Here is a 12266-nt window from a genome sequence, read left to right on the forward strand (position 1 = left end):
AACAGAAAACTCATCGAAAATTCAAATTCTTGCCTCAGGTCTCAGCATATTTTGCAATCAATATCCTCGGTCTCCAAATTCAACATACAATTGTCTGGCAAGGTCTTTTCATACATGTATTCAGAACCTGGAGACTTTGAAGTGAGGGTTTCCCACCAAGAAATTCCAAATCAATATTTGGGATTCAGAGGAATTTCTGCAACAAGACGGGAAATCTAGATTCTGAGATGCAGGGTTTCCTCACAGAAATTCGGTAGCAGGTGTGTCAGAGAGGTAGTGGGAAATAATTGCCTCATTATAAATTTGGATTCAAATGGATAAAGAAGCTAAGTTATAATGTTCTTTAAAAGCAGTGACATAACATTGAAGGCCAGTTTGGATATGGGTTGTGGCACTAGGCTGGGAAATTAATTTTTAGTCTTTCAAACACACCAGTGGCGTAGAGCCCACGGGACGGGGAGTGTGATGCCTCGGGCAGCACCACGGTGGGGGCGTGGCCGGGCCATGAAGGGGGCTTGGAAGGGGCATTCCGAGGCGTTCTGGGGGCATTCCGGGGCAGGGTAAGGGCCGGCGGCACCATGGCAGGGCCGCAGGGGGGGCGCCTGTCCCCCGGGCACAGTTCCCCCTCAATCCACCCCTTACACACACACATACACTGACACACACAGAGAGTGATAACTGAACAGAAACCTCTCCTGATCCTAGGGGCTTCCTCAACAGAATGAATCACCATGGGGCAGAGATTTCCATCCAGAAAACGGCATGAAGGGAAGATTCTCCCATTCCAGTGCCGGCACTACTCCAAATGCCCTCCACACGCTGTTAAAATAAGCTGACCAGCCGTCCCGCTTTTGGCGGGACATTCACGCCTTGAAAGAACTTGTCCCACGTCCCGCGGGTTTTCCCCAATGTCCTGGGTTTTGGAAGGCTGCCGCACTGCCTTCTGGGGCACAAGGCAGTGCGGCAGCCTCCCGCGTGGCCGCAGGAGCACACTGCCTTTTGGGGCGCTGCCGTTTCCCACCCTGTCACAGGGCGGGAAATGGCAGCGCCCTAGAAGGCTGTGCGCTCCTGCGGCCGCATGCGCACGCGGCCGCAGGGGCATGGCCTTCTGGGGCACTGCCATTTCCCGCCCTGTGACAGGGTGGGAAACGGCAGCGCCCCAGAAGGCAGTGCGTTCCTGCGGCTGCGCAAGTGTGTGTGTCCCGGTTCACGAAGGTGGCCATCTGGTCATCTTATGTTAAAAGAAAAACAATGCCATTTGGCAATCCCGTTATCGATAGCCAACCTCTTATAGAGCTGAGCCATAAGTTTTTTTCCAAATATCCCCATGCAAAATCGATATCTGAGTTAGGGAGAGAGGCACAAGATGATATCATTTGCCCCAAACAAATCTGAAATCAGGGAACTGGAGTGCAACTGGTTTTGCCAGCTCAGATTCATCTGAGGGGTTTTCGTTTACTCACCAACTGACAGAATTCCATGATAAGCAAGAAGGGGATAGTCTCCGTACACAGACCGAGGCATTGCAGAATGTTTGGATGTTGGAGGCTTCTTGGTAGCAAGGGACAGACGGCAATAGGGACAGAAAGAGGGGGAAAGGGGGGAAAATGCTTGTGACATCTTCATTTCGAGTTGGTTTGTGTCATTCTCAGACACCTCCCTCCTTCCTGACAGGCCCCGGGTGACTTTTAGGGCTTGTGTTTTTGTATGATCACAAAAACTACACCCGAGGGCGTTTCCCCACTTACTCATAGCCCCCTATGCCGCACGCTACTCTCAGCGTGTGTCGCGTGCCCGGGCTTCCCCACGACGTCATCAAAAGGCACCGTTTTGAAGAGTGCCAGGAATGACGCACGCTGAGGGGGCGCGACAGCGGCAGCGTCGGGGCGGCTGCGTTGTCACCACCCCTGTAGTGGGGAGTGCCAGGGGACCCCGCGCTACTTGGCTACAGTAGCGCGGGGCAGAAGGTAAGTGGGAAAACGCCCCAACTTAATTTCTTCCTTATACAGAACCCAAATCCTAGGAAAACCTAACTATCAAGCAAATAAAACGACTTCTTTTCTGCCAGCAAAACAGGCAGAATCTTAGTACTCAACAATAACAAAATATGCATTAAACCAGGATTTTTTAAAAAAAGTAGTCTTGTGGTAACTTAAAGACTAGAAGTTATTTTCGACATAAACAGTTATAGGCATAAAGGCAAACCTCCTCAGAGGTCAGAAGGGCTTCATCAGTGGTCCAACACTTCTTATATATAACAAAGTGGCCTCGCGTTAGTTTTTAAGGTGCCACTAAGCTCCGTTTTATCTTTGCTGCCGCAAACTAAAATAGCTACCCTTCTTAAATTTGTTGCAGTGAAAAAATCAGGTGCATTTGAAGCTTATGATACAGAAGGGGAAGGTGTAAGGAAAACAATCCATAATTCAGGCCCGTTCTGCACATGCAGAATAATGCACATTCAGTCCACTTTCACAATTGTTTGGAAGTGGATTTTGCTATTCCGCACAGTAAAATCCAGCTTCAAAGTGGATTAAAAGTGCATTATTCTGCATGTGCGGAAGGGGCCTCAGAGATCTCTCCTTCGCCATACCTCGCTTTATGTGTGAGGTATGGGCAAATATTCATATGGGCATCCCACGCTACTTTTTATTTCATTTTCTCCCTCTCCTTACCGATATGGCTGGGCCTCTGATAAGAATTTCCTCTGCTCCAACGGTCCTGCGTTCACCCGTAATTCTTTTACTACCACCTGCGCAGGGGTGAAATCTGAGAATATTTCACCCAGAATAACCTGTGAAACAGAAAGAGATCATTGGGCTTTCCATGTTCAACAAAAAAATCCAACACGCTGGATTTCAGCTATAATCAATTATTAAAATATTACTTTGACAAAATCACTGTACATTTATAAAGGACTGAACAGTCACCACCCTTGAACATGGTAGTAGTTAAAGAGATGTATGTCCATAAATACACACAATCAGAAGTCACAGCCAAAGTCTTCTGAGCTACGCTGATGAATTACAGTTGTCAACAGAGTTAAAATCCAGGATCAGAGTCCAAAGTCCAAAGTCAACAATCAAGTCTGGATTGTCCAGATCGAGACTCATGTCAGACAGAACTTTCCCAGAGGTCTTCTCCATCTTTTCCAGATTACTGCTCCATTATCAACTTTGCACTCCAGAACAGCCAGGTAGAAGCCTTGGTTCAGGAGCAGAAGTGGTGTGGGAGGTTAAGAGCTCGTGTATCTAATCTGGAGGAACCGGGTTTGATTCCCAGCTCTGCCGCCTGAGCTGTGGAGGCTTATCTGGGGAATTCAGATTAGCCTGCGCACTCCCACACACGCCAGCTGGGTGACCTTGGGCTAGTCACAGTTCTTCTGAGCTCTCTCAGCCCCACCTACCTCACAGGGTGTTTGTTGTGAGGGGGGAAGGGCAAGGAGATTGTAAGCCCCTTTGAGTCTCCTGCAGGAGAGAAAGGGGGGATATAAATCCAAACTCTTCTTCTTCTTCTTCTTCTTCTTCTTCTTCTTCTTCTTCTTCTTCTTCAACAGGAAATGTGTAGTTTATAGCATGTTGAAATATCTATGAACTATAAATTTCACATGGAATCAAGGATGCTACCTGGCGGTTCTGAAATGCAAGGTATATCTCTTTAGCAATTACCAGGTTCAAAAGTGGTGTTTGTTCAGGTTCTTGCAAATGTACAGTGATTTTGTCAATGTAATATTGTCACAGTTGATTACAGTCAAAACTCACAGTGTTTTGGTTTTTTGTAGACTGTGAACCCGTTCACTTAGCTTTCCATAGTTCCTTACCATGCTCAGAGTCAGCCAGTTCTGGGATAAATCCAGGTCTGGCCAGCAGAAAAAAAATTCTGGATGCCCCTCCTTCAGCCCTTCACCCAGGAAGATCTGAAGAAGTTCTCCCCACCTTTCCAAACCAGCCATTTCCAATCTCCTGCAGGTAACTGAGGTGTTGTCTGCTGAGCCCCAGGTGTTTCACCAGATCTGAAAGGATGACAAAAGTTTTCCAGTTAAAGGAGCGCTGAGGACACCCAGCAGAGTCCGAAGGGCTACTTCAGGCCAGCCCCGAGCCCGAAAGCTGGTGGAGAAAATAGGGTGGTGACATTTATGAGGAGATTTACGTAGACCTTGAGAACCAAGGCTGTTTCCACACAAAGGCATGAAAAGATGTCCTTGCTGTGGAAGAAGCAGCAAATGGATGCTCACCCTGATCTCTTCCCGTCCCTTTGCCACGCTGAAGCTGAAGCAAAGAGAGGGGAAGACCAACGTCCACAGATATCTGCCCCACCACAACCCCACTTTCCCTGCTCAGCCATAGAAAGAAAACGAAGCAAGTAAAAAAAGTCTGTCAAAGAGCTGAAGGGAGGAGAGGACATGCAGAGCCATTTTGAAGGCAGTTCTAAAGCTACCTACCTTCTCACACTGTTTACAGTCAGAGCTTTCACATCAGTAAAAAAAGGTACAGTTTCCCCTTCAGTCGTGTCCGACCCTGGGGTACCACTGCAAGCAGTGATTTCATAGGCAAGCCGTTTTTGTGGGGTAGTTTGCCATTGCTTTCCCCGGCTATTCTTTACCCCCTAGCTATGTGCTAGGTGAATTCCGCAGGGCCTGTAAAATTCACCTATGTGCTAGGTGAATTCTTGGTGAATTCCGCAGGGCCTGTAAAACAGTTCTGTTCCACCGGGCCTTTGGTGAGGCCAGCCACGGATTCCCCCTCTAGGATGCCCTTGTGTTGCGTGCCATCATTGGCACGCCTGATATACTATCTAGTCAGTACTGTCCCCTCCCGGCCTTGGGATCGGGCGCCATATATTATTGCTGCTGCTGTGATCTATGGTTATAGATTTGTAAATTGTTTTAAATTACCTTCGTTTTTATGTGTAAAATGTTGTTTTTAGCCTGCTGTGTTTAATGTTATTATGTATTGTTGTTGCAGCCCTGCTACACGCCGCCCAGAGCCCTTTGGGGATGGGCGGCTTAAAATATAATACATACATACATACATACATACATACATACATACATACATACATACATACATACATACATACATACATACATACATGGATGGATGGATGGATGGATGGATGGATGGATGGATGGATGGATGGATGGATGGATGGAGGGATGGATGGAGGGAGGAATGGATGGATGGATGGATGGATGGAAGATGGATGGATGGATGGAAGATGGATGGATGGATGGATGGATGGATGGATGGATGGATGGATGGATGGATGGATGGATGACATTTGGATGCATGAATGGATGGATGGATGGATGGATTGGATGGATGGATGGATGGATGGATGGATGGATGGATGGATGGATGGATGGATGGATGGATGGATGGATGGATGGATGGATGGATGGATGGATGGATAGATAGATAGATAGATAGATAGATAGATAGATAGATAGGCAGGCACATTTACCGACCAAGGAATGGATGGATGGCTGAGTTGACCATGAGCCAGCTGCCAGGATATCTGACCCACAGGGGGCTTGAACTCCTGACCGTGTGAGTGGCAGTGCAAGCACTTAACCACTATGCCACACGGCTTTCACATCAGTATCCCACATTAAACAAGAACCTGCCCATTCTCCCCCCAATGAATCATCTAAAATCACATTTCTACAGCTTCCTGTGCCCACGGGCTAGTTTATGACATGTGGGGTTGCTACCTGTGGGTTGGGAAACACCTGGAGATTTGGGGAGTAGAATCTGGGGAAGGTGGGGTTTGGAGAAGGGAAGGACCTCAGCAGGGTATAATGCAGTACACACAAGCAAGCCTTTATTGGCATAGAGCAGTACAACAATAATAAAAACAGATTAAAAAGTATATACAATACAGGATATACATGTTAGGACGAAGGAAATCTACTGGCATTTAGTAATTTCCAGGAGAAAGTCTGCCACTATCATACAGAGAGAAGGATCAACAAGTAGTGTAATCTAATTAAATCGGGGAGATCAGGTAAATGTAAAGGAGTGAGATTCACATACTTGGATCTGATTTCCTTGAATCTGAGACAGTGAAGTAATTGGTGGGCCAGAGATTCAACTGAGCCATCGTTACATGGGCACAATCTTTTAGCCTTTTCTTGCTTATTAAATCTGCCAGGTAGCAAGGCAGAAGGCATAACATTAAACCTGGCGAGCATTATGGCTCTCCTTTGAACAGGGTTTATTAAGCAATACAGGTAGTATGCCAAGTGGCCCCGTTCAAATGGGAGAGAAAAATACACTGGGGAGCACATTTTCTTGGCTGCGGTGAGTAGGGTAGAGAACTCTCTATCCAATAGTTGACCTTTTAATTTCCTATAAGCTTCTGAATAGGCAGGGTATAATGCCATACAGTCCACCCTCCAAAGCAGCCATTTTCCAGGGGAGCTGATCTGGGTCAGCAGGAGGTCAACTGTGATGGCAGAAGATCTCTAGATGCTACTAGGAGGTAGGAACCTTAAAGCCTCACAAAGAACCATGAGGGAAATGCTTATCAGTTGCTAAAAAAAAATTCCCTCAGCTGGGACATGAAAGCAGAAGAAGGAGCAGAATTGTCAGCTCTGGGTTGAGAAACTTCTGGAAGTTTGAGGGTAGAATCTGGGAAGGGAAGGGTTTGGGAAGAGGGACCTCAACCGAGTATAATAATATAGAGTTGATCCTCCAAGGAAGCCATCTGCTCCACCTTGGAGGTTGACGAAGCTGAAGAGGAGTCATGCTGGGGATGCAAAAGGGAAAGAACGGAAGGAGAAACCGAGGCAGTCCTAATAGGGAGGAAAGCGCCCAGGATGGAAAACGGCGGCAAAAAGAACAGGACAAGAAAGAATCTTTCCCACCAGCAAGCGAAGAAAGGCAGGGTGTGCAGAAGAAGCTAAAGATGGACAGATGCTGACCAAGTGTTGGACCACCATCCCACATACACATACACAAGAAATCTCACCAGTCTTGGGCATCTGTTGGTTGAAAGATGGGAGTGAGACCTCAGACAGCGGCAAAATATAGACATCTGGGATAGACTGAGAGGAAGAGGTCTCCTCCGCAGGTGGTGTGTACTCTCCAGAATATTCCTCTCCATCAGGGTTCTCGAACTCCTACCAAGTGGAGAGAAGGTGGTTGTGAGAACGTCTGAGGCCATAAAGGAGGCCGAAGTCATGTTCACACACGGCCGGTTACGTGTTTATACTATGTACATCCTCTCCTGCCGTTTGAGGGTTCACACTCCCAAATTACTTTGTTCAGTAATACCCACAAGCTTTGGAATATTCCAGAATGTCAGTAGGTATAGTTCACCTAGTAAACATTATTCCTTTTATTCATCAGCGCCTAGTAAAGGTCCAAAAACAAAAAATACCTCAACCTTCCTCAGGCCACTATAGACGACGCACAGTTCCCCCCCCCCACCCACCCACCCCCATCCTTCCAACATGGCTTACCTTGAAGCCCACATCCCCTCGCTTACAGCATAGGCAGGTGAGGAGGAGGAAGATAAACGCCAGCAAACCGGAGCAAGAGATCAGGACCACAGCGTACGGAGGGGCCAGCGGGCTCCGGCCTTGAGATAGACCATCTAGGGAAAAACAAAAGAAGAGTGGGAATTCTTAAGAAACAGCAGCTCCCTTTGAGGTCCTTCGACGGGGTCACGATACAGCGGATGGAGAGCAGATTTAAGGGGCATGAGTTGCTAGCCCCTGTGGTATTGGTAGCCTTTTAAAGGGAACGGATTTCTGAAAAATAGTGTCAATAGGAAAAACTGTGTGGGAGTGAAGGGTTAAAACCAGTGGTGGGATCCAAAAATGTTAGTAACAGGTTCCCATGGTGGTGGATTCAAACTGTGGCATAGCACCAATGGGGCTGGGCGGGGCATGACAGGGGCGGGGCATTCCTGGGCGGGGCTGTGGCAAGGATGCAGCCACTGCACTGGTCCTTGGGCGAGAAACAAATGCACGCAGGTGCAGGCTGCCACACACGCCGGTGCACCTCCTGCTAAACTGCTTCAAGTTCCACGCGCTACTGCTGAGAGGAGGGGCGTAACTAAGGCCAAAATCACGTGGCAAAATCACCCATTAGTAACCCCCTCTCGGCACACACAAATAATTAGTAACCTACTCTCGGGAACCTGTGAGAACCTGCTGGATCCCACCTTTGGTTAAAACGCCTGCTCTCTTCCCTGGGAAAACCTGGTCCTAACTGGGATAGAAGAATATTTATATTTAAAGAATAACTGAAGCCCCTTGATGGGTTTTTTGGGGGCACATCTGTTTTGACCTAAGAGAGGCCTGAGAAAATAGTCTATGGCATAGGTGTCAAACTCAAGCCCTTCAGATGTTCAGGGACTACAGTTCCCAGCAGCCCCTGCTAGCATGGCCAATTGGCTCTGCTGGCATGGGCTGATGGGAATCGTAGTCCATGAACATCTGGAGGGCCTGAGTTTGACCCCAAGGTCTATGGGAACCAGTAGACTGTCCAGCTCTGTCGCAGTTTTCTACTTCCTCCTCTTGACTGCAACCTCAGCCTCTTCTGACAAGTGGAGGGGCCTGATTGACACTGGACATTTTGCTACACCCCTTTATTTAAGAACATAAGAACATAAGAACAAGCCAGCTGGATCAGACCAGAGTCCATCTAGTCCAGCATTCTGCTACTCGCAGTGGCCCACCAGATGCCTTTGGGAGCTCACATGCAGGATGTGAAAGCAATGGCCTTCTGCTGCTGCTGCTGCTGCTGCTGCTCCTGAGCACCTGGTCTGTTAAGGCATTTGCAATCTGAGATCAATGAGGATCAAGCTTGGTAGCCATAAATCGACTTCTCCTCCATAAATCTGTCCAAGCCCCTTTTAAAGCTATCCAGGTTAGTGGCCATCACCACCTCCTGTGGCAGCATATTCCAAACATCAATCACACGTTGCGTGAAGAAGTGTTTCCTTTTATTAGTCCTAATTCTTCCCCCCAGCATTTTCAATGAATGCCCCCTGGTTCTACTTGCTCTGTCAGGAGAGCAAAGCATTAGGGCAAGAAAGGTTCAAGGCTCTGCGAGGCTCTGGCCCCTTCCGCACGTGCGGAATAACGCACTTTCAATCCACTTTCACAATTGTTCGCGAGCAGGTTTGGCTAGTCCGCACAGTCAAATCCAGCTGCAAAGTGCATTAAACGCGGATCGAAAGTGGATTATTCTGCATGTGCGGAAGGGGCCTCCCTTAGCTATAGTTGGCATCAAAGCAAATAAGCCAATAGCTGTTAGAGATCGGTGGCACTTTCGCAAGCCCAGGCCTCATGATTGCACTGGATCAAATAAGCCAAGGCTAGACCATATTGGCCATGCTGGAAGGGGCTGATGGGAGTTGTAGTCCATAACATCTGGAGTGCCAAAGGTTCGCCACCACAGCCATATACTCATGTTAGCGCTCATAGAAAAGGGAAAACAAGAAGAAAGAACAGTTTGGAAGGACTGCACGTAACAGAGAGCAAAAAACAACAACAAAGATAGCTCTGATTTTAGTTTTGGGAATACCTGTCCAGCTGTGCAAATATTTGGGAATAACAGACAGGGCTCCGAAGCCTCCAGCTGATAATGAAAAAGGACTCATTAGCTATCTTGTCAGAAATAGGTTCGCACTTCTTTCATCCGAGGGGACGCGGTTCTGACAGGCTTTGTGGCATATTTAGCAATTGGCAGTTCTCCTAATCCGATAATGCTGGGAGGAACTAACATTTGTGATTATTTACACAGCTTTCCCCCCCCCCCCCCAAAAAAGCGGTGATTCCCAGCCTTCATGTCAGGCACGCAAACACGCTCGTGGGCGGGACCTCGACCGTCCCCATTTTACAGGTAGAAAGCTCGACCTCGGAGATGTGGCATAGCACGAAAATGCCCACGAAAAGGTTAAGGTGGAGCATAGGTGTCAAACTAGCGGCCCTCCAGATGTTATGGACTACAGTTCCCATCATCCCATGCTGGCAGGGGATGATGGGAACTGTAGCCCATAACATCTGGAGGGCCACAGGAAGTGACATTTTCAGAACCACCTCTGAGGCTGTGTCTAGCAGATGAGGTCACATTGCTTACTTTCGCCCATTTGTTCTCCCCAGTGTTTATACATTCATCTCCGCTTGTATGCATGCCGACATCTATTTGAGGACTGCCACGTCCCCCTGACTGCTGGAGCGGGGTAGGGTGGCCATATACAAGTTGGGAAACTCCTGGGGATCTGGAGGTGGGGGTTAGGCACTTCAGTGGGGTACAGTGGCACACGGCCCCCCATCCAAAGCATCCATTTTCTCTGTGAGGTGAGCTATAATTCCAGAGGATTCCCCAGGTCTCGCCAGGAGGCTGGCACCCTGAGCTCTTCTCCACACGCACACGCGTTTCACACCTTCTTTCTTGTTTTCACCCACCTCCAAACACCCTTCCACCCACCCAACCTTTTCCCCCCACCCGCCTCATCAAGCCACTTGCCTTCTCCCTCTCACACCCCGGCCTTCCCCGAGGCCTTGTACACACCCCTTCACGCACCCACAACATTCTCCCACCGCACCTCACGCAAATTGAGTCACGCCACTCTCCCCAGATGGCTGTCAGACCAAACACGGCTTCGTTGCTGTGTTTGGGATGCCACCAACCTCCCTCACACCCACAAGCACATTACGCACAATATTTAGAATACATCATCATCAATAACACACACACACCTGGCTTTCTTCACACACACACACGAGTATGAATTCCACAGATCTGAGTTCATGTGCTAATTATAGACCGTACCACATAGGAAAAATCCCCCCAAATCTTCGCCCCACCCATAACTTCTATTTTTGTTTCCCCTTTGGGTTCCAGGCTCCTAACCCTGCAGAGGGGAGAGTCGTAAAAGACCCCCGCCCGCCTGCCACCCTGGTTGCTGGCTCACACGTCTGATGCAAGCCAGCAATGATTTGCTCTGTACAGGAATCCCACCCTCCCAACCTCACCCCTTAAGGATGGAGTTTATAGCCCAGGCGCTGCCACTAATGTCTGGAAAGACCCCCGCCCCAAAGTCTACCACCGTACCCACATAAAAGTGATGTGGGGGGAAAGGGTGTCAGGTTTGGGCAGGTAACCCACACATCCACAAACAGGTGGTCACAGATGGAGGAGAGGTTGGCAGATGACGAGAGAAGGCAGAGGGATGGAAGGTGGTCCCCGGGCAGGCGGGAGGCCACGCCAGCTGCCAAGACTCACCGTTTTCCGAAGGCGCTGCCAAAGCTTTCTCCGGGTTGAAATACGACATGGACGCAGCCAGGAGGAGGAAGGGGCCTGGCCTTAGCATCTTAGGGGGAGTCTGGAATCATGGATGGGGGGAAGGCGGGGAGGGAGGCGGAGAGAGGGTTCGGATCAAGGATCGAGGCGCAGGTGTGGGGCTGGTGGGGAGAGGGGGGGGGAACAGCCACCCACCAAAGCGAGGAAAAGGAGAATCACGGTGGGCTTCAGTCACCAGAAATGATGGGATGGAGCAGGAGACGCGGAGAACAATGGTAGCCGGCACATCGGGGGCCCTGCATCCTTCAGAGGATGTGCAGCCGCTCGGCTAGAGGCTACCTGGGTGTCACTGCCTGGCATCTTCTGGCATTGCCCTGGGAAAAAGCAGGGTGAGCAAATAAAACCAATAATGCAGGGAGAGGGCAGATAGCAAAGGGGGCTCATGCAAAAACTGGCGAGAAGGAATGGGGGGGGGGGAGAGACAGAGATTGCAACAATAGGTGATCTCACATGGGGAGGGGGGAGGGAATGGAAAGCAAATATGGGGGGGACAGAGGGAGGGGTGGGAAAAGGATGAAGGAGAAGAAAACCTAAAAGCCCAATTGAAAGAAGGAAGGAAGGAAGGAGAGAAAAAAAGGGGGAAGAGAGAAATGGGAGGGAAAGGAGGCTGGGTTTTCTCTCCCCCCCAAGATCCTTGCTCTCTGGGTAGCAGGGAAATTGATGGAGAGAAAAGCCCGCCCACCCGAGCCGGGCTGCTGATTGGACAAAGGGCATGCCACTTAGGCTGAAGGGAGGAGGATGCAGGAATGGATGGAGGGGGGTGTTATCACCATGGAGACTGCTCCTGGGTAGCAGCAGCAGCAGCAATAGGGGGAGCTGGACAGAGAAGGTGGGGTGCAGGGAAAGATGGGGTGATTTGAGAGAGGGGTTTAGGGCAGAGAGCAGGATCGGCAGGAAGGAAGCTGTGCATTTGACGCACAGCGTCGCCCGGATTCGGCATTGTGTGGA

The 12266-nt window shown here is 49.3% G+C and overlaps 1 protein-coding gene across 3 annotated transcripts in view; it reads right to left on the reverse strand.

Annotated features, from left to right (window-relative positions):
* The window catches only part of LMTK3 (lemur tyrosine kinase 3), a 32226-nt gene extending 20267 nt beyond the window's left edge, over window positions 1-11959 (reverse strand). Inside the window, exons 1-6 of one of the 3 annotated variants that reach the window (XM_048517372.1) lie at window positions 11241-11958; window positions 7463-7596; window positions 6970-7120; window positions 3933-4009; window positions 2673-2791; window positions 1464-1548 (exon numbers count right to left, since the gene is read on the reverse strand). In XM_048517372.1, the coding sequence (XP_048373329.1) occupies window positions 1464-1548; window positions 2673-2791; window positions 3933-4009; window positions 6970-7120; window positions 7463-7596; window positions 11241-11328 (654 nt within the window). In that variant the 5' untranslated portion in view covers window positions 11329-11958. Of the gene's footprint in view, window positions 1-1463; window positions 1549-2672; window positions 2792-3932; window positions 4010-6969; window positions 7121-7462; window positions 7597-11240 lie in introns of all 3 variants that reach the window. The other 2 variants (XM_048517371.1, XM_048517374.1) reach the window with 2 other exon arrangements.
* Window positions 11960-12266: the final 307 nt, after the last annotated feature.

This window comes from Sphaerodactylus townsendi, linkage group LG15, assembly GCF_021028975.2.
Source record: "Sphaerodactylus townsendi isolate TG3544 linkage group LG15, MPM_Stown_v2.3, whole genome shotgun sequence".
In the NCBI taxonomy this organism is placed as follows: Eukaryota; Metazoa; Chordata; class Lepidosauria; order Squamata; family Sphaerodactylidae; genus Sphaerodactylus; species Sphaerodactylus townsendi.